The sequence below is a fragment of the Podarcis liolepis genome (assembly GCF_965112155.1).
Source record: "Podarcis liolepis genome assembly, chromosome: 17".
NCBI classification, from domain to species: domain Eukaryota; kingdom Metazoa; phylum Chordata; class Lepidosauria; order Squamata; family Lacertidae; genus Podarcis; species Podarcis liolepis.
Window position 1 is genome coordinate 25,070,307 of NC_139571.1, and position 26,506 is coordinate 25,096,812.

A 26,506-nucleotide genomic window follows, 5' to 3' on the forward strand; every position below is an offset into this window, starting at 1 on the left:
ATCACACATAGTGAAACTATGGAACTGACTGCCACAAGATATAAGGTAAAGGGACCCCTGACCACTAGGTCCAGTCGCGAACGACTCTGAGGTTGCGGCGCTCATCTCGCTTTATTGGCCGAGGGAGCTGGCGTACAGCTTCCAGGTCATGTGGCCAGTATGACTAAGCCACTTCTCGCGAACCAGAGCAGCGCACAGAAATGCTGTTTACCATCCCACCAGAGTGGTACCTACTTATCTACTTGATGTGCTTTTGAACTGCTAGGTTGGCAGAAGCAGGGACCAAGCAATGGGAGCATTAGCCTTGTCCTCTATAAATCTGTCTACCTCTACTCAATTGCCTTCAATATAGGGGCTGTAACACGAGAATGGATTCTTTGTGACATCTATATATTGCATTTATTAAATAAGCATGGGAACAAAGGTATCCCGTCAGGTGTTTGTGGAATGAATGTTTGCACCTGCTCGCCCTTCTGTTGCCCACCTTATCCTTACAGGAACAACCAAGAAACCTGAAATCTCACTTGTTCACCATAGATAGCTTCACATTTATTAAACTAAATCTGCATTTAAACATGAACGCCATAATAAAATATCTGTACACTACATCTGTTACAAATATAGAGAATATTTCAAGTGGTTTCACATACGGTAAGGTAGGTATAACACACTCTAAGCTGTTAGTAATACAAGACAATGATTCAACACTGATTGTTTCCAGTTATAGTACTTTACGAAGAGTCTCTCTCACTCTACGCCCATGTAGTATCTGAAAGTAATTAATGATACCAAAGGACTTCTTTTTAATTAAGCTGCGCTGAGCTACCGGCTAAGAATGTCTGAGGAAAATTCCCTAATCTTATTTTTCTCTTATTCTGAGAAAAAGTGAATGTATTCCTAAATATTCTAATTCAGGTTTGTTTTTTAAACTGTCTGTGTCATAAAGTAGCAACAATTCAATATCAACAGCCTTCTGGCATTTTCTTGAAATAGTAGAAAACAGAAGCAACACCTGTGCTCTTGAGATGTATGAACATCTTCCTCCCCCCCTTTTTTTTTGCACCAAGTGATTTGACGTTGCTACAACAGCAAACACAACATACTGCTTCAGGAAGAGAACCTATTTTTTACCATTTGGAAATTTCTGTTGCACACATTAAGCTTTACCTAACTCAGCTGTAAAAGTTGCAAAGTTTTATTAAAGTGTAGTGCAGAACCAAATGTTCTTTGACGGACATTTCTAGTGTGAAAAGGGCTAAGGTGAGCAAAACGTTTCCTGAAAGACTTCTAAAAACTATTTTTTTAAAATGCTAGTTCAGTGCTATTCATTGCCCCAACTAACTCCAGTTGCGGCACAAAATTTTGCTTTAAAACTAGCCGTCCTTTGTGGTAACAATAACATCAACGCACAGCCAGTTGATGGGGGCTGACAAATCTAATTCAGAATGAGCAGTACTTCTGGAATAGGCATTTCACTCACTCTGAAGTAGCTTCCTTGCCTTTCAGTAACATTACAGAGCCAAATCAGATTATCTGCATCATGATTACATTGTTATTAGGAAGGAAAAAATGCCACTTTCAGACGAGGTGTAACAACAAAGCTGTAGACCAGGGATGTCCAGCAAGTCAATCACGATCTACTGGTAGATCCCTGCAATGTTTTGTTAGATAGCGGTAAATTTTTGGCTCCCTTTCCTCTACATTGGTAAATCTGACTTCTGCCCAACCCCCTGCATTGTTGATTGAACTCAGGAAGGGAAGACGAAGCTCCATCTTTGTGACTGTTTTCATCCATAGCGATGTGAGTGACTTAACCCCTACTTCCCCTTCCAAAAAGCAGAACTCCCCTCCCCAAGAAAGCCTGCACCTTAACGCCCACCAACAACCTTGACCTGACCTGACAAAAACAGGGCCTGCCTTCCTCCCAAAGAAAGCTCAACAACTTTGAGCTGAACCCCTTAAAAAACAGGGGTAGATCATTGCCAGATTTTAATTATGAAATTAGATTGCAGTCTCTTAGGAGGTGGCCACCCCTGCTGTAGACCATGGGTAGGCAAACTAAGGCCCGGAGGCCGGATGCGGCCCAATCACCTTCTAAATCTGGCTTGCGGACGGTCCAGGAATCAGGGTGTTTTTACATGAGTAGAATGTGTGCTTTTATTCAAAATGCATCTCTGGATTATTTGTGGGGCATAGGAATTCATTCCCCCCCCAAAAAAAGTAGTCCGGCCCCCCACAAGGTCTGAGGGACAGTGGACCGGCTCCCTGCTGAAAAAGTTTGCTTAGATTGTGAAAGGGCTTGCAATGGAAACATTGCCTGAATGCATGGTGGGTGTTTTCCCCTCTGCAGTGTCTCCCCCACAAAAAAAGATGTCGTCTACCCACCTAAAATCTCTGAAGGGGCAGCATCTATCACAGGAGGAAAAAGAGGTTCACAAAATGTGAACCTTCCCTGCTTGGGTGAGTGGATAAAGATATTGGGTGAAGGAAATTGGAGCACTTATAGGAGAAGCCTTGGAGGGTGGGTGTTGTTAGAGGAGTAGGAAATGTTTTGCAGGCTACAAGAGAAGCGGACATGGAGCAATGGATGCAAACTACAAGAAAGAAGATTCCACCTAAACATTAGGAAGAACTTCCTGACAGTAAGAGCTGTTCGACAGTGGAATTTGCTGCCAAGGAGTGTGGTGGAGTCTCCTTCTTTGGAGGTCTTTAAGCAGAGGCTTGACAACCATATGTCAGGAGTGCTCTGGTGGTGTTTCCTGCTTGGCAGGGGGTTGGACTCGATGGCCCTTGTGGTCTCTTCCAACTCTATGATTCTATGATTCTATGAAGTATAAAGACATGAGAGAGTAATCCTACATATCTGCTCAGAAGTAAGCTCCACTGTGTTGATTGGGACTTAACTCAGGCTTAAACTTAAGGTTTGGCTTCTGAGTTATAACACGTTTAGGATTGTGCTAGCAGATGTTTACTTGCTTATTACCTGATTCATAAACCTTCTTCCTGATAAATCCTCCATCCAATAAACAGCAGCTCCTGTTTGTAGACTAATGTGTGAGTCTTCCTTGTTTACCTTCAACATCCTAGTGCTACTCTTTCAGCGTTTCTCACACTTTCACTCCCCAAAACTGTCGGCTATTTGGGCCGGTTTTGTTCACAATGCTCAAAGAACTAAATTATGATCAAGCATTCAATATCATGGGCAGTGGCAGGGATTTGGGACATTATGGGACATTTGTTCACAGGAAAGTTAGTACAACCTCTAATGAGGTACTACTTTCTGCATAAATAAACTCTGAAGCAGAGCAGCGATTAAGAACAGTATTCATCTTTCAAGTACAGGGTATACCAGATATCTGCATGATGTTCATGTATACACAACATAAAAACAGCAGGCATGGGCAGACTTTAGCCAATCTAATCCTCTATAAACTCAAACTGGATGCGACCCTTGGATTTTTCTACTTCTGCTGATGGGAGCAACAGCATTCTCAAACCAATGCTGCATTTTGCAAGTGTCCCTGTACTGCAGATTTCACAGGTTCATAAGACAAACTCTTAACAGTGTAAGCATGAGATCATAGGGCTGGCAGGGACTGCAGGGACCAACTAATACAACCCCTTCCCAGAAGGCTCCTCCAGCCTGACTTGCTGCCACGCATTAGCCCATGTCATTAAGACCACTGGGTATTATAAAGAGAAAGCAGATGCCAACAAGATGGTGGTGGCTGGGTATATGACTCCATTATGGGTCACTGTTGGAGGAGCTCAATGGCAGTGCAGATGCCTTGTCCAAAGAAAGTTTAAAGGTTTAAATGCTGGGGTCTTCAGTTGAATGAATCCTAGACTGAGGCCCAGGAGAGCCACAGTCAGCACTGGCATTATATAATTGGATGCGCCAAGAGTCTGACTTAATATGAGGCATTACCTTGGGGCTGGGAGAAGACATCCATGATGGTCTCCAACTTCCATCAGCCCTAGGTCAGAGATGTGAGTAGTAGGGCCACAGGTTTCTTACCTGTGCCTTAGAGTCTAGGCAAGTGAATCAAGTTCACATGCTTCAGAGGCAAGAAAAGAAAAAGAAAAGCTTCAGGTCTGCTAGTTCATCTCAGCTGCAGGAACATCCTTCTTAAGCCCAAATTCCAATCATCATGAACAGGTGTCACCATGGCTCCTACAGAGAACTTAAGTACAGCAAAGTAGCAAGGGCAGCCCCTTGTTTCCTGCAAAAACTGTGTTGACCTGGTGTTTCTTGTACCCTACAAGGCTCCCAGGCACATGTGCAAAGAAATTATGCATTTGGAGTGAAGACTGCAGCCATTCTGATAGACAGGTTTACATGGCTGCTAACTAACTGCTTTGATGAAATCTCTAGTTCTTGAGATGGAAAACGTTCTTGTAAAAGATCAACATCTCATGCCTTGGTTATTTATGGAGTTCTGGAACTTGGCTTAGAGTTTTGGTAACTGTGCCTGCTTCAAACATCTATTTGGCATGCCGCTATACATACTTTCTTAGTTAGGCTTGCCAAATATTCTAAGTCAGGTGCCACAGTGACACAACTAGGTGCTTCCAAATTGTTTCCTTTAGATTTGTCTTTTAACAGCAGTGGCGGACCTTAGCATCTCAAATTTCAGTGCCACCCTGTGCATCACCCAAATACGGCATTCCCCCCTTACCGCTACCCACGTTCCATTGGAGTAATACTGGCATGCAGGCTCTGGCACCCCAAAAGCTCAGTGCACAGTACGATCATACCATTTGCCATACCCCTAGAGACACCTCTGCTAACAACAATACAGTCAACTTTCCCATTTCTCTCTCTCTCTCTCTCTCTCTCTCTCTCTCTCTCTCTCTCTCTCTGCAACCATATACTGAATGCTTTAATTTTAAAATTAATTTAGGATTAGTAATTTCCATGATGACAGTTAGGACATGTGTTTTATATGGAGAGTTCTTATGGAGCTTTATTACACTCCAAGACATAACAAATGAAATCTGGGGCGTGGCATTAAATATTGAGAGCCCCATTTAGTTCTGTGGGACAGAACAAACAGCTACACCACTGAAAGGGGCTAAAGCTGCAACTCCCCAAAGTCTATACCTCTGATCCTGGACAGCATTCCTATCACTGCCAGCGATTCCATAGGGAAGGGAGAGGAGTTGCACTGTATCTCTGCGACCTTTGCAACAGACAGGCATTGCTAGCACACAGATATCCTATTCAGTGATTGACGTTTTGCTACCATTAAAAAAAGGCCAGGCAGTCCAGCCTTATGATTCTCATGAATATCCAGCAAGCTTCCAATATGACCCTTTTAAAAGTGTTGCTCCCTAGCAATAATATTGCAGAAAGGAACTTGTCTAAGTTTCACAGATGGACACACAGCTAAAGAACAGTGGTAAACTTAAATCAGACTGACTGACACACAGCCTTGAGAGGTTCCTTTGTTGTCAGAGGTCATGACTGGCTAGCTGATGTTTGGAAATTTAACGTTGCCAAAGCCAAAGTTCACACAGTTTCGGAATTTCAGAACATGCCTTCCCTGCCCACCTTCACACATCAAGTGTCTCATAATTACTTTATATTTTTCTCATTTCATTGATTCCCTTCCTTTTTGATTCTATTAGTACTGCTCTCAAGTTCTCCTGCCACTGTCCTATGCTACAGAAACCAACCTCTGTACCTTGACAGCAAGAAACTATTTCTACTGCGTATAAAAATAAGATCATTTGTTGTTGTGGTTGTGTTTTCCACCTATGATGTAAAACAATCTGGCAGCTGCAGTGAGCAAGAGAACGATATAAACATTTCCATTCTCTTTGCTGTGTGGAATGTGGACAGAGTAACTGTGCTGACCCAAAATTTGGGAGAAGAGGGTTCAAGAGAGAACAGTCAGGGTCACCGTTCCTTTCGTCCTTTTCAGAATAGCCACCGCTTCTTCGTGTGTGATCCCTTCCAAGCTCTGCCCATTGACGGCAATGATCTGATCCCCTCTCTTCAGGCGCCCATCTTCTGCTGCGGCACCCTGAAATTGAAAAGCAGCCAAGTACTGGATTGTGCCTGCAGCTTACTGCAGCAAGTTTATACAGCAATTAAAACAACAACAACACACACAAAAGTTGGGGTGATGGTTTTTGCCCCACAAGTAAATTAGAAAAGATATAAATTGAAATACAAACTGTATTTCTGTATTTGAAATGTTAATTCCAAGTAGTGGGAGTCATAAATTTAAATTAACACGGGGACAAGCAAAGGAGGACACCTTCACCCAGGTGTGGTTCCCCTTTATACACAGCACAAAAATACAATGACCTATCTCTACACTAGGCACGTCCAACTCTATAGAGACTGTGATCTACTCCCAGTTTAATAAAACAGGGGGTGATTTACCCATTGTCATTGCCCATAGTTGTTGAGCTATTTTTAGGGGGAGTGAGTTGCATAAAATCACCCACCCTACAGTCCACAGCTCTAACTCCTTCACACACTCTGCCTGCAAATGCAGGGAATCAAGGCATTCACAAAAGCACCGGTGGCAGCGAGAGGAAATAGCAAAGAGGGCGGGGTGCATCATGATCAACCAGGATCACGTGATCGACCAGTAGATCATGATCGACTGGTCGGACATGCCTACCCTGCACTAACACTATGCAATAGAACGAAATGACAACCCCCCCCATCTCCCTCCTTCTCTCTTTCTTCCCCCTTTCTTTCCTCCCAATCACAAGAAGCCTATGACACTCATACCAAATGTGAACGAGCTGTGAAAAAACTTATATGAATTGAAAGTGGAGACACTATATGTACTTCTCCTTGTTTGTTTGGTAAAGCAAGAAAATCTTCAGTAACAACTTATTTAAAACAAAAATTTGATCTTGGCGCATACCTTTGCAAACACAGTCTTAACATAAATGGGCAGATCTCCATGAGGACTTCCATACCCGCCTACAATGCTGAAACCCAAGCCATCGGGTCCCCGATCCAGAGTGATGGTTTTATACTGTGGAGGTCTGTAAGGCAAGAGGTGGAAAGGTGAAGTCCAGCAACAGCCACTCTGAATCAGTGATGGGCAGATCTTTTTGCTCCAAAGGTCACATGAAGAGGTGGCTGGTTGGTCATGGGAACATATGCCAATGGATGGGACCATCCCCACCCCCCCCATTAAGATACCAGTTTCAGCATAGCCACTCACCCCAAATCATCTTGAAAGATGCTGTTTGTTGTTAGGCCGGCAAACGAAAGGCTAGATGTTGGTGGATCTTGCTGCTGGCTGGTTATGACACTGACATCTCCACCAGCTACAACCTGCAGGTTCAGTTTAAATATAAATGAAACGAGTACACAGATTATCACATGAAAACGGCATGCAGAGAAGCCCCACAGTTGTTATGGGCAGGCAAGAGAGTGGAGGATGTCAGAATCGGTGGGAGAGTTGCGCTTGTTATTTTCTCACTTGCTTCTCCTCCCTGCAAAATCCAAAGGATTGACCTGTGCATGTTCCTCAGAGGGAGAAGCCCAAGGAGCTTGTATATGTCATTGGAAGAAGCGTGCAAGTCTCCACTTCAGGTGTTGATCAGGATCTGAGGCTTTTGTATGTGCTTGCAAGGACACACTTAAGATGCAGATGGAAATATGAAGCACTTCCTAGGTGATTTACAAACACAATAGCAGCATTACTGTTTCTGGTTCCCAAGCCAGACAAATGGTGCCTTGCTTTGGATATGGACAGGGTTGCTCTTGTGAGAATGTGCAAGATTTTGTAGCAGGAAATGGACTAAAACTGATGGGGCAACATCAACTGAATGTTTCTGTGTCCTCCATTGTTTTTCTACCAAATGCACCCCGAGAACTGTAGTGTTTGAAGCCACACACACTTCGCCAAATGTTTCCAATTATTGTTTTCTTTAATTCATACATGCTTGTTTCAGAGACAGATTTGCACCTGTGGTTCCACTCAGAACTCTGAGAGCAATTGCTCTGTTAAGGCTCACAGATACACTACCTAAAAACATGAGGGTCAGTTTGTGTTTGTGTGTTTTCCTTCGGAGCAAGCTTGGCTTTTTCTCTTACCAACATGATTTTCATTTCCTATTTGGTCCCACCCCCATGCTTCAGACAGGTTAAATTTATTCAAGTGCTTTGCAAGTTTAACATTTCTTCAGTGCCCTCTCCCTTTTTTTTTTACCGATCAGGTGTTTTTTTAAAGTTTGAAACACTTTTCTAGAATAGTGCTGGGAGGCAACCTTGCAACTGCCACAAAGGTAACTTATTAGGGCTGTGCACAGCTTCTGTGGCTGCGAAGAGGAATAATGCATCTCCACTGAGCCTGATGCTTAGAGGTTGCACATCTAACCACAGCAGGCTCACACCTATGCACACCGAGACCCTTAATGTCCTGTGCTTTATGTGGAAATGTCCTAAAGCAAACAGGCCTGAATTTGGAAAGAACTGACAAGTTTCCAAGTGTACCCATGGCTTTTGGACCATCTGATATCTTGAATGCCCATGAAGATCCAATTATGGCTTGCATGTGTGACATAATGAAACTACCTGGGCTCCCATGGTTCAGAAAGTAGTATTTGTGCTTTGAAAGCTGTTTAGATTTCTTTCCCCCTCCTGCTACCAGCCACACAGTGGACTGGGCAAACAGAAGTTCGCACAGTGGACTGGGTAAAAAGCTATTCCCTTTAACAGGGAATCGCTTGCCTGTTCATCCATGCGATCAGCTGCTAAACACCTTCAGTTATGCTTCCAGTTCTCCCCTATGCATACCATTGCCTATAATTGTAGCCCAAAGCTGTTTCAGGAAACACGTTGATTACAAACCGTGTGAAAAACAACAACAATGAAACATTGTGGCTACTAACCGTTCATCAAACTGGATAAACCATTCCATGGACAAAATATATTAAATTACAGCCAATGGAAGCTAAATTCTCCTCAGACCCTCGAAGGCTATAATTTCTGTCCTTGAAAACAAAGTTTGAATAAATGTTCTGAGTAGCTTTGCGGGCAATCTTTATTTTTGTCTCTGGTTTTTTTACCTGTATTTCAATAGTGCCAGAAGCATTTTTTAACAAGCTGACAGCCTGAGAATGAGTCATTCCTTCGGTTGGTGTTCCACAGATGCTAACGATCCTATCCCCTACCTGGAATATAAAAGAGGGAAGGGTGGGGGAAGAGAAGTCAAACGTCAATGATATCAAGTCGGCCTCTTGAAAGACACTTTTAACAACCCCCTTCCCATTTCAAGGCAAGTTTGAAACTGCTTCCCTAAGTATGTAGGACAGATCACCACAGATACACATTCTACATTGCCAAGTGCTTGCTACAGAACTGCAGCTCGGGAAAGCACTTTATGTCTGTACCATTAAAAATAAGGTATTGCTCAGATGGTGGCTTATTTTGTGCTCAGCTTCTCCTGTCCATTGCAAAGACAGATGGAAAAATTCTCAGTAGTGATTCCCTTCTTCTGTTTGTGAAGGTGCTGGAAGCTTCATTGTATTGTGAGGGTTTTGAAGATGGCAAGGGGCAAGTGTATATTTCAAGGGCTTTTCAGCCTTTGCTGATTGCAGGAATAATAGCAAAATAAATGTGAGAACTTGCTCCTGCCTCCAGAATTATAAACAGGCAAGGAAGATGGTCTTAAACAGGTCACTCATGAAGGGTATAACATGTGGTGGAATAGTAATGTAATGGGAAATGATATATAATGAAATGGGGAAAAAATGTTTAAAATAACCTTTGTTAAAAAACCAGAAGCTTTTTTACTAGGAATTATAAGTACCGAGATCCCGAAAGACCAGAGGAAATTGTTCATGTATGCTACAATGGCTGCTCGGATGCTGCTCACCCAGAGATGGAAGGAAGAGACAACCCCAACCAAAGAAGAATGGCAAATGAAGTTGATGGACTATGCTGAAATGGCAAAATTAACTGGGAAGCTCAGGAACCAAGAGGACAAGATATTTTAAAAAAGAATGGGAAATGTTTGTAATGCATATGCAAAATCATTGCAGACAGGTCAAAACATGAGCAGGATTCTAAATACACTTGTAATATAACAGAAAGTACAGATAACTTAGGAAGATGAAAAATTGGAGAAGTATTGATATGCAGTTGAAAACAGAATTAAGAGGACCCATGGATGGGATGGGGGGAAGTCAGGTGATTCAGAGTAATCTCGATATGTGGATTCTGTATGATCTTTGGGTGTATGTTTATTTTCTTTTTTCTTTATTTTTGAAAATCATATATATATATGAGTATAACATAAGATCTGGCCACAAGCCAGGTGTTTGTGGGTTCACAGAGTACACCCACAGGTGCTTCCCTCCCTTGGGAGCCTATTTCAGTGTCTGCACCATGAAAAACTGCTGCTTCGGCACAAATGCCCACCCATGCAGAAGACTTCTGAGGCAAAAGTCCTTCTCTAGCAACTTCCCTGAACGCAGCCCGTCAAAACAGTGGTTGTAGAAACAAATGACATACTAGCGGCTCGTGTGCGTAAACAAAATTGAGTTGGGAAGCCTGCTTGTGAGGATGTGGCGGAATCAAGTTGGGGAGTCGACCTAAGGTGTATCCACCTTTATTCTGCTTGCACCATCAAGGACCCCTGCTTGAAATTTTCACCCATCCATGCAGTGTCTTCAGATTTCTGAGCCAACCGAGTGGGAGGGGTTCACAGGTTTTTAACCGAAGACTTTCTGCATTCGACACCATCCCTTCCGAGATGTTCAATGTGCTCTGCAACTGAGGTAGTTTCAATGTGGGAAGGGGCCAAGAGAAAGAAAAGACCCTGCCTTCTTCCGTTGAAGTGAGTTGGAGGAGTCTACAGCCTTTCTGGAATTTGCCACACCATTTGCTAGACACCTCTACCCGCCCCGCAAGACACCTATTTGAGGGTGAAAAGCAACAACTGAAGTTGTTATCTTGAAGTTAGAACATTTCATTTTCAAGGTTTTGCTTTACTCTTTTCTTACCCTCAATTTCTGAGTTTGAGCTGCAACTCCATTAGGATGCATCATGGCTATAAAAATCGGAACATCTCCAAGAGGGCTTCCGACGCCACCAGCAATACTAACTCCCAAGGAATCTGAAGGGCCCTGTAACACACAAAATCAACAACAACAAAAGGAAGCTGCTATTATTCAACACTCAAATCGTTTTGTGCAAGTTCTAAAATCAGAGCTGAGAATCACTATTAGACTACAACTCCCTTCATCCCCATCTATGGCCAAAGGCTTCTCATCTAAACTTCCACTTTATTATTATTATTATTATTATTATTATTATTATTATTATTATTATTATTCTGCGCATCTGACTGGGTTGCCCCAACCACTCTGGGCTGCTTCAAACAGCTTGACATAAGACATAGAAACTTTATTTGCATCAGCCACTAGCCATAGCAATCAAATAAAACACAATATACTGAGGATAAAGCTAAATGCTTAGCTATACGAAATACATTCTAGACATTTACATCAATACAAATGACAGAACTGATACATAATCCTTTAGCCACAGTTAAGACACGTGAAGCAACAGGCTTACTTTTGATTAAAATAAACCTGAGCAATGTTAGAAAGTTAATCAAATAACATATCTTAATTGTCCGTACTTTTTTTTTTTGCAGTTTTTGCTGTCACCTGGTTATCTTGATAACAGATTAAAAACTCCCCTATACAGGGCTGCCTTCAGATGTCTTCTGAAAGTCAGATAGCTGTTTATTTCCTTGACATCTGACAGGAGGGTGACCCACAGGAGGGTGACCCACAGAAGGCCCTCTCTCTGATTCCCTGTAAGTCCACTTAACGCAGTGGGGGAACCGCCAAAAGGCCCTCGGAGCTGGACCTCAGTGTCTGGGCCGAACGATGGGGGTGGAGACACTTCGAAGGTATACAGAAGGTATACCTTCAACACTTTGAATTGGCTTGATTCAGCCAAGTTAGCATTTCATTGTTACCTTTGTTCTATTCCTACTGCCCAAATTCTTTGTAACCAATCCAATGAACCCTAGTCTACTGTACAGTGATACCTCGGGTTACAGATGCTTCAGGTTACAGATGCTTCAGGTTACAGACTCTGCTAACCCACAAATAGTACCTCGTGTTAAGAACTTTACCTCAGAATGAGAACAGAAATCGTATCCCGGCGGGGTGGCAGCAGCGGGAGGCCGTACTAGCTAAAGTAGTACCTCAGGTTAAGAACAGTTTCAGGTTAAGAACGGACCTCCGGAACAAATTAAGTTATCAACCAGAAGTACCACTGTATAAACAAACATACCCACATTTATCAGTACACCGTTATCTGCAATACCAGTCGGTTTTTTTAAAATGTGGAAGTAAAAATGAAACAGCTATATAAAGAAAGCCAAGCTCCCTCTAGTGCTTCTTTGCGCGTACAACGTCCAATCTCTGAGCCTGCTGAGGGGGAATAGCACGGCAATCTGTGAATCTTGCACTTTGTTTAATGCTGCCTTTAGCATTAAGTATTTAAAGGCTGCAACTTTGCACAGTCTAATAGGCTTGTTTTCTGTGAGGAATTTTCGCTGCTGCAACTGTATCCCACATCTTCTGTAGGAGCTCAACTTGATGCTTTATTAGTCATTGCGTTCAGCTCAAGGATTTTAATGTCAGCATCTCAAGGCCCAGATGGCGTGGGGCCACATTATCTGAGCAGCTGAGTCTTCCTGCATGTTTCATAGCAACTGCATTGCAAAGCAAGCATTCTTGTCAGTTAAAGTTTCCACACTGGAGAGCATCGCTTGTCCAGTTTTATTCCTCTTGCTGTTTTCTGCAGTTTAAAACCATTATTTAAAAGTTCATCGCAGGAAGTGGAATTTGAACACAGCTCTTGCACATACTTTATTCTATTCCTGTTCTGGAGCTCAGTGTTTGTGTTTTGAAATGATCTGAAGATTCCTGACAAAGACGAGGATAAGGAACAGCTTTGTAAATAGCTGTGCATGATCAAGGGAGATTTGGGCTTGTGCTTCTTCCACAACACGTCCATCTCCATGCCATGTGGCAAATTGTTTCTGGAGCAGAAGGTGCTTACAAAGGCAGTTTGTAATATGGGATTCTTTTAAAGTAGGAAAGCAACAAAACTAGCCTGCCCACTGGGCATGCCTCGGCTTTTCAGAATGCCAGCAGGAGCTCTCTGGTTTCCAACCAAAAGCACAATATAAATTCATAATGCAAATGGTGGTGTGTTTGTAAAAGGAAGAGATACAAAACATTCTGAAGATTCAGATTCTGCAATTCCCAAGTAAATAAGACTACTGATAGGTTCACCCAAAAATCAGGGAGAGAAGCAGTTTTCAAATCTCCAAACCTAACTTTCTTTCCTTGGATAAATAATGGGAATTTGTGTTATGTAACTTCAAAATATGTGTGAGAGGTCTATTGATAAATAATAATAATAATAATAATAATAATAATAATAATAATAATAATAATAATAATATAATGCAGTCCAAATCTTCCATTAAGCAGAATAGCCAAATTGATTCATGATGAAATCCTGCATCTATTCAAGTTAGTAATCAGTTCTCCTTAATTTTATACCAGCTTCTAGGTTCTACTTACCTTTTTTATTTCGACTGTTCTTAATCCTTGTATTTCAGATGCTACTGTTAAAAAGGGAAACAGCACTGTTATCATTGGTTTTTTCCACTTTGAAACATTATTTTCTATGCACTCCAGAACAATTTATTTTTACCACTGTAAATGGTTACAATGTTTTCAAAGCAGTTTAAGGAACCTGGTAGCGCTAGTCTCCAAGTTCGCTTGTTTACTTAAAAGCACAAAAAAATGATATTTTTTTTCCTTAAGCACATCTCTGTCTTTCCTTCGTGACATTTGTTTGGTCATTAAGTTGCTGCTGGAAAGTCAGGGTTATGTGCCACATCAGAGGCAATGGGGAACTTGCTTGCATTTCCACCCACAGAAATAACCAGTGCTTTTGGGGTAAAAATAAAAATAAAATGAAGTGCTGCTGCTTGTATCTTGATAAAAGTGTTGTGGGTGCCAGCAAAAAAATGGCTGCCTCTGGCACCAGAAAAAGAGGTGGCAGTACTCCCATACTGTTGAATACTGCCACAAGAAAAGCTGGTTCTTGATTGTTTCAATTAGGGTGGGCATAAGAAAGATTGGCATCTACTCAGTGCTGAATTTACATATAAGCTAAACAAGCTATAGCTTAGGGCCCCACTCTCTTGGGGGCCCCCCAAAATTTAACCACAGTCTCTGGTTGGTATATCTCGTAGTTCTAGTCAAAAACAAAGTAGATAAAAATCTGCCCATCGTCCCTGGCTTAAACATTTCATTCCTAGAGGGAAATTTTAATCAATGGCCAATAAACAAGAACAGAGTTTTGTTTTGTTTATTTCTGAAGTCACTGAGGTTCTGTCATGAATATCGCTTTCATCCCCAGTGCACAAAATCTTTTTATATGTATACTTTCAATTGATAAGATAATTTGTTATATTTTCATACAATAATGAAATATCAACTGTTATCTGAATTGTATGGAGGCAAAATAAATAGAAGAAAAAACATACCACCGAAACAATACTGAGGATTACTACATTACCCACAGTAATGCATATGGATATACAATGGTACCCCGGGTTAATACGCTTCAGGTTACAGACTCCGCTAACCCAGAAATAGTACCTCGGGTTAAGAACTTTGCTTCAGGATGAGAACAGAAATCGTGCTCCGGCGGCGTGGCAGCATCAGGAGGCCCCATTAGCTAAAGTCGTGTTTCAGGTTAAGAACAGTTTCAGGTTAAGAATGGCCCTCCGGAACGAGTTAAACACTTAACCCGAGGTACCACTTTATAGAATCCCGTACTTTCAAATTCCAATACAGTATGAAGATGCCCCATTTCTCAATCAATCACTTTTCTTTTTGTCTACCTTCTCTGACTAGCCAAGTTTGTTAATTTTATCTTATATATAAATTATCCCACATTCTTAGGAAATAATCTGATATAAATGGATTATCTTTATTTTTCAAGTTCTGCCTTCTAATGGAAAGTCCTACTGTTATTAAAAGGTGAGTAATAATTCCTTATTCTTCCATTGCAACTACTGGATTTCACAGACACAAGCACCATTAAGGGATCTAATGGCAAGTCATAGCTCGACATTTCCTGCACACAGCTGACGACCATTTTAGAAGCATACAGTTGATGTGTGACTGCTGACATACAGGTCCTTTTGGACCCGGAAGAGGGAGAAATGAGGGTGGGAAAGGGGGCATAACAGGCTTCGACCCAGAACACAACCCCTGTGGAAATGGAGAGTTGCCTGTACACTCAGGAATCAACTCCCAATATTTTTTAAACTTTAGAACATGACCAATACACGTGAGCATAAAAGCACAAAATCCTATGTGATTGCTGGGAGAACAACATGTATCTAACAGCACAGAAATAAGTGAGAAGATATTAGTTACAGAATTTGAACAGCAGCAGCTGAAACTTACAGGAATTCTTCTTCAGAGTACTTTCATAACTTTCTGGTGGGTTGGATCCCGAACCTGGGAAACTGAATGATGACAGGCTTCCGCTTCCCTCGCTGACCTTAAAGAGTTACACCACTGAGAATTACTAGAATCCCTTGAATCCAGTTTTCTTTCTACATCAACAATGGCATGTTCAGATGTCCAGCTTAATAATCCAAAATACCAACAAGCTTCGTGCAACCACACTCAGCCAGGTCACTCCTCTCTTCATAACAAGCCAGGATATGAAGCCAAGGTTTGAAGTTTGTTTAATATCCTGATTTCTTTGGAAGCCATTAACCACAGTTTCCTAGTTAACCGGTTTCCTGGATTTCTTGAAGAGGAAGGAGCAAAGTGGCTGCATGTAGCTTGTTCATAACTTGGATCACTAAGCTGATATTTTATCATCCAAGTATAACTACTGTCTCATATTTCGTAAGTAATATTTTACTTGGACCATGTCTGCCAGTTGTGCTCAAGGACATGGTCCCCCCCATGGGAGCGAAAGTACAAGTATGAATGGCAAACTTAATAGTTTGCAGCATATTAGAGCAGTCAGAGCAAGAGCTTGGCAGAGTATCTTGTTTGGCGTAAAAATACTGTGTACCGGTAGAAGGAAGCACTTTTCTGGAGGGAAAGAACCCTCCAGATATGTGAGATATTGTACTCTCTTTCTCTGCTAAATCAGACTTCTCAGCAGCTATCTTGAATGGAGATGTAGCCAAGTTACTCAGAGAGAAAGACAATGGTCAATTCTGTTCCCTGTGCAGAGCAACCAATCAGGCATGCACAGCCCTCCTACAGATGCAGTACAGCTGCTAACAGTGAGAAGAGGGGTTAGCACCAGAACATCCCTTCAGGCACAACATAGTACATGGGAGGAGACAGAAAGGAGGGGAGGGGGACTAGATCATACCCCAAATGTTTAGTTGTGACAGCAAAAATCGTAACAGTTAAATCCCAACTTAGTTTTCAGTACATTTGTAGATGTGCCTTGCCTTACACAGCATTGGGAACAGGGCTGTGCTACACAGCAGCTTTGAGGATCTAAGCTGTTAAAAAAAAAAGCTAGAATAAACCCAATATGACTATGGGTACATAAAACTGCCTTTTATGTACTTGGCTTGGAGTTTATTCATCTCTGATCAGCCTCTACAGAAAAATCACTGCCACTGCGAAATCAATTCCCTTTTATTTGCTTATATAATTTTAACAATGCTTGTGATGGTTCCAAATGAAGCCAATGCAAGCAATTACAAACCTGGCTGCTCTGAGACGTTCTCCTCTCCGAATGGAATGGGCCTGCCTTTATTCTTCCAACTTCTAGTCTGACTGTACCTAATGAGCACTAGAGAGCAGGCATTATTTGTAAGACACAGATTCCTTAACCCAGAGTATAATGATGTAAAGGCATATCTTAGTTAAAGGAAGATCAAGGGCCATTTCACATGAGTCTTAGCTGAACCTTCTGTAAGAGTTGTCCATTGTGTGATTACACCCGTGCTGAGAAATTGCATGAACCTTGTCTAAAATCACAAAGGAGCATGTAGATTGCACATTGCCCATGCCTGCCAGTTGGTTCAACAAGGACATAGAGGGAGGTCCCTACAGAAGCAATGGAATAATAATGATGGTACATCAGCTGTATTTCACAGCCAGCTATGCCCATTAACAAACTGCTGTTTGGACAAGGTAACAAAATTATACTTTGAGTGCTTTAAGTGGGAGAAGCTCTTCTCTAACTGCAACATTGAATGACATGTGAGAAGAATCAATTCCAAAATACACAGAGAATGAAGAAGTATTCACCAAATAAGGAATGCGACCCGAAACCTGTTTTGGAAAACCAAGCAAAACCACCTTCAGCCATTCCAGGCTTTGCTTCTGTACATTCCAAGTCCAACAGAAGTTTGCATTAGCCCCTACTTTAACCCTCAGCAAGGACATCCACTATTGATGTCTTCAGTGACCCCAACGTTAAGTGGCTAAACCTAGCCCTTCTAACATCTAGCTAGCATTTCTTTTCTGCCCAGAGTATCACATAACGCAGCGCTAATGCTTCCCCCCCTTTTTTATCCCCATCTACGAAAAAGCCACAGCAACATGATGCTTGCAAGTTGCTTCAAAGCACAACATATAGTCCTGACTTTGACAAGTAGGAATGATAAAGGAACTTCATTTAGAAACAGTAGCTTTTGTTTCCACTGCTGGCCGTGCACTGCAGTGCTAAATCAGAAGTAGCAGCATATTTTAATCCCCCGGAACAAGTGAATATCTTTTAATCCCCAGTCTGTCAGTTCTGTATGTGCTGAACACAAAAATGAAAGCGGGGTGGCTGGGTGGGTGCGAACATGTACCTAAAAGGAACTGCTTAACTTAGGCCTTTCATTTGCTTTACAAATATGGAACGTTAAAAAATGCCAACCTTAGCATCCCTTAAGAAAATACCAGAAGAGACCGGGAACGATTAGTAGGGGTGGCCTCCCAGCAGCAGAGTCACTCACACTTAAAGGAATGGTGGTGGGGAGGTCAATAACCTCCTACCAATGTGCTGTTGTAGTGCCAACCTTCCCATCACCCTCTCTCCCAGGAAGTAGCCATGACTCAACTGCCAGAAGGCCCTAGTGCAACCTCTGCTCACCAACGCCCCCTGCATAAGACCTGTCCCTAGAATTACAAGGAAGTCCCTGTTACATCAGGCAAGAGGCCCATCAGATACCTATGGGAAGTCTGCAAGCCAGATGGGAGTGCAACAGCACTATTCTCATTTTGGAAAAAAGAGGACCCAGTATCCATTTATGCAGTTATGTTTTTCTCTATCGTTCTGCCATTACCTTTAACAAAGCGGCCACTGCTTCCTGGTTAGCATTTCGAACATCTTCCCCGTTCACCATTAATATCTGGTCTCCCTGCATCAGTCTCCCATCCAGATCTGCTATGCCTCCTTTGACAATGTCTGACACAAACACTCCAGTGTCATTCCTGCAAACAAAATAATGGAAGTATATTTTGTTCTGTTTCTTTATTTAAAACATTATATATTGCCCTCCAAGAAGACATTTCCAAGGTGGTTTACTATGAACTTATGAATGTATTCATTACATAGTTACCTGGTTAAGAACGAGCTTTTAAAAGCAATGATCAAACAAGTATTTTGGTGGGTAACATGAGATTTCAGCACTTTCATACACATACAACCTAACAGGATGGATTCTCATATGCAGATCTTACAGCAGAATATGGTGTCCTGGTGAATAAGGGAGACCAAGGTAACAATGCCATAGACACAATTGCTCCATACGCCAAATATGAATTTATTTCTGCAGTCATAAAGTGTGGAAACTAAGAATGACAACATGCTGAATTTAGTAAGAATTTAGTTTGTGTATGTCAGCAGAGGGGACTGGTGGGCCAGATTCCCTGGCAGGCCAAGTCTGACAGGTACAAAGGTTTGTTTACCTGCCAATCATCTGATGTCACAATGACATCAGGTGATGCTGTGCTTTGAAGTCCTTATTGTTGGAACTGGTGGCTCAAACAAGAACCATCTTGGCTGTGAGTCCTGGAAGACCTGCTCCCTGCCTTGGAGGTCTTTTCCAACCTGGGCAGGAGGATATGGCTCTGACTGACTCCAACTACAAAAGCTGAAGCTGCTTAACAGACTCTAGGGCCAGGGTGTTGTTTGGAGGTTTTTGCAGTGGGATTATTGAGGATAGTTTGAACCGATGGTTTGAATAGAGGAAGGGCAAATAAAATTATGTGTGTGTGTATGAGCCAGGGAGTGCGAGGCTGTCTAAAAGTGCTTTGCCAAGGCAGCTGTTTTTCTTCTTTCCAGATCACCTGATTGGTGCATGTAAAGATGTTATGTTCCAGTGGTTACATTTGTGTTAAGAGACTTAGGAGTAATGCATCTATCAATAGCTTCTTCATTCTTGGGGGTTGCTGAAGAAAATGATCTTCTTTGTCTTGCCCTTTTCTGAGCAACTTTGCTATCTAGTCAAACAAGGAAGCTTAGAGACTTAATAGCAGATGCAGTCCCAAAGGGGACAACATTTCCTCACCCCTAAGCAGTAAGGGTAGAAAGCTCTTATTTTAGTTGTACAGATGAGGAAGTGAATCTGACTTGCAGCATGGCTAAGCAAGAGGTGAGGGGTGCGTTGAAACTATATCTCCGTTGGGTGTTATATTGGATTAGACAAAGTGAATATTGCATTTATATAGTGGTCAGATGAAGAATTAGAAGTTCTTTATTTTCTGAATCTTATTTTTCTATCTTTCTCTTTTAACCTATTTTCTACTCTTTCTATTTATTTATTTATTTATTTATTTATTTATTTTTCTTTCTCTATTTCTCCCCCCACCCCTTTGTGTTTTTTATTGTATCTAGATCTTGGTTTGTTTGAAAAAAGCAAGGGGGGGGGGAGAGAGATATTAAGCTTTGTATTTTTCTCTATAAACTTTAATGTAATGCATTTCCAAAAAAATAAATAAAGGTATTTCACATTTCCAAAAAGAAAGAAAGAAAGAAAGAAAGAAAGAAAGAAAGAAAGAAAGAAAGAGAAATAAACTATATCTCCCAGGTCAAAGCTGCACTCACTAACAACATTAGTGAGAGAAGGTGAAGTAAGAATTCCCTCTCTTAGCATTAAGGGAGGCGATTCTTATTTCACCTTCTCTCAGCAATGTTGTCTCTGCATTAGCTTGCACACAAACAGGGCCAGATTTAGGTTTGATGAGACCCTAAGCTACTGAAGGTAGCTGTCCTTTGTCAACAACAAATTGTCGCTGTTTTTTTGTTGAATATATGCTATATGGTAATTTATGGACCTAATAGGTATCTAAAGCCCTTTGCACATAACAAATAGGATCCTACACAACACAAAGCACTTTTGCTGTATGTAGATTTTACTTTATTTGTTTTTTATCTTATATTTGGAAATCCAGGTTTTTTCCCTTTAATTTTTTTTGGGGGCCCCCAAGAGAGTGGGGCCCTAAGCTATAGCTTGATTAACTTATACATAAATCCAGCACTGCACACAAAGACCAAACAGACTTCCAGAAGCTCTCCTCATGTACCCACCTCTTCCCAACAATACTTAATCCAAGGCCTTTGCCTGGCTTCTTCTGTAGCTCTATACTGAGCACATCATACATGTCTTCTTCCTTATACTGAGCTTCGTCCCTGTAGACAGTGAGGCGGACTTTCTGAGGCGTCTGTCTGAGAACGTTTATGGCCTCGTCGTGCGTTGCGTTCCTTAGGTCGATTCCGTTCACCTGGGATTCAATTGTATGGCAGATGTCAGAAGCATATAGGCCCCCCTCTAGTCCACTCCTGCCTTTCTCCTTGCCCCCCCCCTCCCACTTTCAGAAGTATGCAATGTAAGGATGGCTTGTACGTTGCGCAATGTTATACCTCCAAGATCTGATCACCAGCCCAGAGCCTTCCATCTTTGGACGCTGCTCCTTCTTCATACACCTCATGGATAATAATCGCACCCTGTGGATTTAAAAAGCAAAATATAAAACTTGCTAGACCTTTTCGTTCATCATTCAGTTCAACTATTTTGAGCCTAAAAAAAAAGAATAAAAGGGGGTTTTGTGGAGATCTCAAAGGAATACAGATGAATCAAATTTTACTAAGGAATGGGAGAAAGTATGTAATGTATCTGAAAAATTATTGTAAAGAACTACACACTTTAGGAGGTTTGACAGAAATCTTGTGGTAAAAAAATTGAGTTATGGACTGATTAAGGTTTTATAATAATTGGAATTAATGAGAAGTTGCAGAAGGAAAACAATAACAAAAGGAACCACAAAAGGGGGGAGAGTCCAAAGGGATACATTGTTTGTATTCTGTCTTTTTTTTGGGGGGGGTCTTTTTTTGTTAGTATTTGTAAAATTGAAAATGCACACACACACAAAGTAATACAGATGAATAGTGGTGCCCAGTGGCGTAGCGTGGGGGGTGCAGGGGGGGCCGGCCGCACCGAGCGCAACACCTGGGGGTTAGGGTTAGGGGGCACAAATCCATGGGTGAGGGGGCGCAAATCCACGGGTTAGGGGGCACAAATTACTTGCCTTGCCCCGAGTGCTGACAACCCACGCTACGCCACTGGTGGTGCCTAGAATAAATTCCGGTACAAAAGTAAAAAATGTATTTAAATAAGTTTTCATTTGCTGTCTTGATGAAAATGTGTGGTCAAGAAAAGCACCAAGAGAGAAAGCACCAACGTTTGTGTGTGAGAGAGTGAGTGAAATTTCAACGGTGCACGGAAATAAAGATTGCATTTACATAACACATTTCAAAGCACCCTTCTTCGGGAACACTACAGATTCGAACAGCAACATTTCACACTTAAGAAAAAAATGTTAAAATGCTTATAAAACATAATAAGGATGAAACCCATTATTTAAAATGTATTTTATGTGGCAAGCAGCAAGAAATACATTTAAAAACTTTGTAACACTTGTACGGACGCTAAAAATAATGCTCCAACACACACACACACACACACACACACACACACACACACACACACACTCAAACAAACAGAATGGGGGGGATGACCCTGCCTAGTGCAATTATGGACATAAATTTTATTCCCCAACTTAGAGATCAATTGTTCCCATCCATTTATTTGAGTCACATTATATACTGTATTTTTCCTTGTATAATGCCCCCTTTTATAAGACACCCCCTATTTTGGGGGACTACAAATTAAGAAAATGGGAGAGGGGGAGATTGCCCAGAGTTGCTAAACTCTTTTGGGGAGGATTGCCCATACTTGTAGAGCTTTTTTGGGGGGAGATTGCCAAAATTCACTCAACCACTAGACTTCCAATAACACACTAACAATCTCCGGCTCTCAGCAGCAACCAATCCCACGTCCCCCCTTTTCACTATCTGTGTATAAGACGAGCCCCAATTTTTAATATGATTTTTATAGACAAAACCCTAGTCTTATACACGGAAAAGTACGGTATGTCAAAGAAAGACGCATTTTCCTTCTTAGGAACTTTAGCTTGGGGTTATGAAAGGCATTCGTTACAAACCAGCAAAGTATCGGCTCCTCCTACTATGCTCAAGCCAAGACCGGTGCGTCCCTTGGAGATATCGATTGTCGTTTCACATCCCGGGATGATTGGGCATGTAGCTGGGTCAGATATCAATGTGGCTGGAGTTGAGGACCTGCTTGTGTCTAGAAACAGAAAATCGACTAGTTATAGCTATAGCTGCTCTCCTCCTTAAAAATCCTTGTCTACTATGGACTTTATCCTTTTATTCATTAAGGTGAAGAAGGCTTTTGTTGTCCATTCTACTGCCCCCAACAAATACCCACATATACGGTTCGCCTCAATGCACATAAGAAAACCTGTGATGAGCTCTAGCCCCAAGAAACAGAGATGCCACCTGAATTCTTGAATGCTTCTTTCTCTCCTGCAAAGTCTGAAATCTCTCAGAAATACAAAGTTATGTTTACAACTTATCTGAGAGGAACCATCTCTGGTCATACACACATTTGGCTGGATGCATCAATGTTGAAAAAACTATAAAATGGGATGGCTTTTGTAGTGGTTTGGAGTTACTCGTGCGTAAACTGTCCCCTTTTGGAGCTTGGCTGCCTGGGTTAAACCGTCCTGACTGCACAGCCCATCTCAGCGTGGCTGCCTCAGTCGCTCGCAGAATCTGTCTGTGGGCGTTTCTTAAACCGTTGCCAGCATAAGAGTTGTTTGACTCCCAATCATCTCCGCCTCTCATTGCGTGGGAGTCTCCTGCGCAAGGAGGGCATGGGTAGTGGAGGACCAGGGCTCTCCTCACTGACTTCCAAGGAAGAATCCCGGAGCCCTTCCACCTCTTCTCCCATTTGCTCTCCTGGCTCCTTGGTGTTACGCTGATTTCCTTCCCCCTCCACCAAGCTGCATCTCCCCCTAGTGCTTGTACCTTCCCCTGCAGAATCGGAGAGCCTCTCCTTCGCCTGTTGCTCTGATGTCAGTTTCCTGACAGCTTTAGATGTTGTTTTCAACTTTTTCCATGTGGGATGTCTGCCACTCCCACTTTGGATGACGGTACATCATATTTTGTTTGTAGGGTCTTTAATTACTTTATTCAACTGTTTTGGCCAAGGATCAGGAGGTATATGCTTTTGTTTTGTTTTTAAAAATGCAACCTATGATTTTATCTTATTTTCCCATTCCTTAATAGACTACTTAAATTGGATTTCTGCAGTGATCTAGTCAGGCCTGCTCTTTCAACCAGCTTGGACTCATGCCATAGACTGGTGAAGTGAAGGGCACTAAAATCACAGTTACGTCCAGCTGATGATAAGTAAATTTCCCTACTTGGAAGAAAACTAATAATTTTTAAGTGCCTTTGGCTTGCTAGGCAAAATCACAGGTATGCAGCTTTCCTAATAATAATAATGTCACAAAGCGACTTACAGCAATATATAAACATTAAAATCAATTACAACAAAGCCAATTAAAAAAAACACATTTATACAGACAAAAGACAGGTCTTACAGTATCTGCCACACTAATGGAGTACTTAGAATAATTCATATTAAGGCCCCAAAGCCTGGGTAAAAAGGCAAGTTTTTGCCTGCTGCATAAAAATAAAGATGTGTCTGGCAAGCCTCCATGCAGAAAGCCTTGTTGCTGGGCTTATGAACCATGGCTTGTTTTAACAATGGTTTGTTATTTTATCTAAATGTAATAGCTTTGCTTAAGCATCCTTTGTTTGGCCATCCCATCCTAGACACTCATTAAGGGAAAGAGGCCCAAGGAAACAGCAGCTTGAAAACAAACCAAGCTTTGGAGAAATAAATAAGCTGTGGTTTCTAGTCTTGTCTGCGCATTGTCTCATGGTTTGGTGAACAAAACCATGGCTAAAACAGACCATGTTTTAGTTCTACGAATGAATGCAGCCATTGTAAGCATTTGTCACTGAATTCTTTCCCAAGACTTGGGGTAACTAGAAGATTCTTACTTTTAACGGACTCTGGTTCTGGTGATTCAGAAGGTGGAACAACGGCTGATTGTTGGATATTAGTTCTCTCACCCGAAGTAGCACTGTAAATCGGTGTTTGTGACCGAGCAGCTGTCTGACTCTCCTCTTCAGCTGAATTGATTGTGAGTTTCACAGTGGGCTTTGATGTCTTCAGCAAACTGATAAACTTGAACAGTAAAAAAGAGCAAACTTTCATGTAACAAGCCAATATAGATACAGTGGTGCCTCGCAAGACGAAAAGAATCCGTTCTGTGATTCTCTTCGTCTAGCGGTTTTTTCGTCTTGCGAAGCAAGCCCATTGACGGATTAGCGGATTAGCACTATTAGCGGCTTTTAGCGGCTTTTGGCGGCTTATCGGATCAGCTGATAAGCGGTTTAGCAGCTTAGAAAAAGGGGGGGGGGAACCTGCAGGAACTCGCAAGACATTTTCGTCTTGCGAAGCAAGCCCATAGGAGATTTGTTTTGCGAAGCACCTCCAAAACGGAAAACTCTTTCGTCTAGTGAGTTTTCCGTCTTGCGAGGCATTCGTCTTGCGGGGCACCACTGTACATGATTTTTTTTCATTCTAGAGTATAGCAGGCATATTGTAACAGATTTCCAAGAGCATGCATAGGAGTCAACTCCTGGGGACCAAGGTCCTGTTGGCTCCCCCCAAAAATTTGAGGGGGCCAGGGGGGCCCAAAGTCAATAGGCATTGCCATTCAAATGGTGTGTGTGCCACATCTTGTAATTGATTATGTGGGGTGCTGCCCCCCATATTTTATTCAAGTCATGGTAGATGCCGCTTCTTTCAACACATAACTTGAGAGGTTTTTTTATATTTTAAAATGCCCTGTGGTCCTCAGGTGAAAGGCAGTGTAGAAATTTAATAAATAATAATGAAATAATAAATTCAGCTGCTTTAAAAAGGGAGCTGGAATCCCTACTCTGCCCTTTCCCTCCAAAGAGGTGATCGCAAGAAAGGACCCCAGGGCAGCAAACAACAAAACAGGATTAAAAATATTTAAATATCCTCACAGCTAAATAATATGCCCCACGAGCCGCTTCAACGTCCCAAAAAAGCCAACATAAAGTGGTATCTCGTGTTCAGAAGTGCAACAGGAAGGAATGAGAAGGAAGAGAAAAGATTTAGCAACCCTCCTGAAACAGACAGAGCACCCCTGGTCCCGTAGCACCTGACTAAATGCCTAAACAGAATCCTGGTATCCGTATCTTTATGCCCTTCAACGGATGTATAGAACAGGAGTCAGTAAGTCACATGCTGTAAGGAATTGCTCAAGTACCTTTTCTATAGGATACCCCACAACAACTTCATCGTCCACTGCCAGAATCTGATCTCCAACTTTAATTCGGCCATCCTGAAATAAAAATAACAACACTGGGATGGGATGTGGGGGGGGGGGGAGAAGGTTTCCCCATCTATACACTTATTATCTTCTTCTCTGAATGGGTCACAATTTAACGGCCTTACCTTTCCTGCTGCACCATGCTCTGTTAAGCTCTGAATAACCACACCGTTAAATGTGTCTTCTTCACCAATGGCAATACCTATGCCTCCTTGATCCTAAGAAATACAAAGGGACACCCAGAGTTATAGAAGAATGTCAATCAAAGCTGTCTTAAGTATGAAAGCTTGAGGAGTGCTATCTTTGTTAATTTCTTTGAAACATGGCCCAAACGATCTGCACCACTCGAATGCATTGATCAAAACGAGTTCACTCCTCTGAAACTTGTGGCACCATCCCTGGCAGTTTAAATGTTGCAAGGTGCATATGAAATACTTATTTCAGAAAATGCAGATTAAAAAAGTGAGACAGAGAGACTGACAGAGGTGGCATTAAAGCAGAAATTAATGCAGAAAGGAAAGAATTATGGAACATATTCAGAGAGACCATGTGCATCTATATGGTTTAGACTTTAGTTGCTCTTGAATATTGGCTCTTGAATAAATAGGGATTTTTTTTTGTATGCTTGTAATTT

General features: G+C 41.9%; 1 protein-coding gene across 50 annotated transcripts in view; it reads right to left on the reverse strand.

The window, feature by feature from the left end:
- Positions 1-5,615: 5,615 nt before the first annotated feature.
- MPDZ (multiple PDZ domain crumbs cell polarity complex component) overlaps positions 5,616-26,506 on the reverse strand; it is a 125,559-nt gene continuing 104,668 nt past the window's right edge. For 19 of the 50 annotated variants that reach the window (XM_083482138.1, XM_083482126.1, XM_083482114.1 and 16 more), the window contains 15 exons: positions 25,998-26,090; positions 25,810-25,884; positions 24,506-24,692; positions 22,573-22,718; positions 20,933-21,016; positions 20,600-20,793; positions 18,354-18,501; positions 16,781-16,867; positions 15,502-15,598; positions 13,597-13,640; positions 10,987-11,109; positions 9,049-9,153; positions 7,197-7,309; positions 6,891-7,014; positions 5,616-6,029 (listed from right to left, as the gene is read on the reverse strand). In XM_083482138.1, the coding sequence (XP_083338264.1) occupies positions 5,883-6,029; positions 6,891-7,014; positions 7,197-7,309; positions 9,049-9,153; positions 10,987-11,109; positions 13,597-13,640; positions 15,502-15,598; positions 16,781-16,867; positions 18,354-18,501; positions 20,600-20,793; positions 20,933-21,016; positions 22,573-22,718; positions 24,506-24,692; positions 25,810-25,884; positions 25,998-26,090 (1,767 nt within the window). In that variant the 3' untranslated portion in view covers positions 5,616-5,882. The remainder of the gene's footprint in view (positions 6,030-6,890; positions 7,015-7,196; positions 7,310-9,048; positions 9,154-10,986; positions 11,110-13,596; positions 13,641-15,501; positions 15,599-16,780; positions 16,868-18,353; positions 18,502-20,599; positions 20,794-20,932; positions 21,017-22,572; positions 22,719-24,505; positions 24,693-25,809; positions 25,885-25,997; positions 26,091-26,506) is intronic. The other 31 variants (XM_083482141.1, XM_083482137.1, XM_083482128.1 and 28 more) reach the window with 7 other exon arrangements.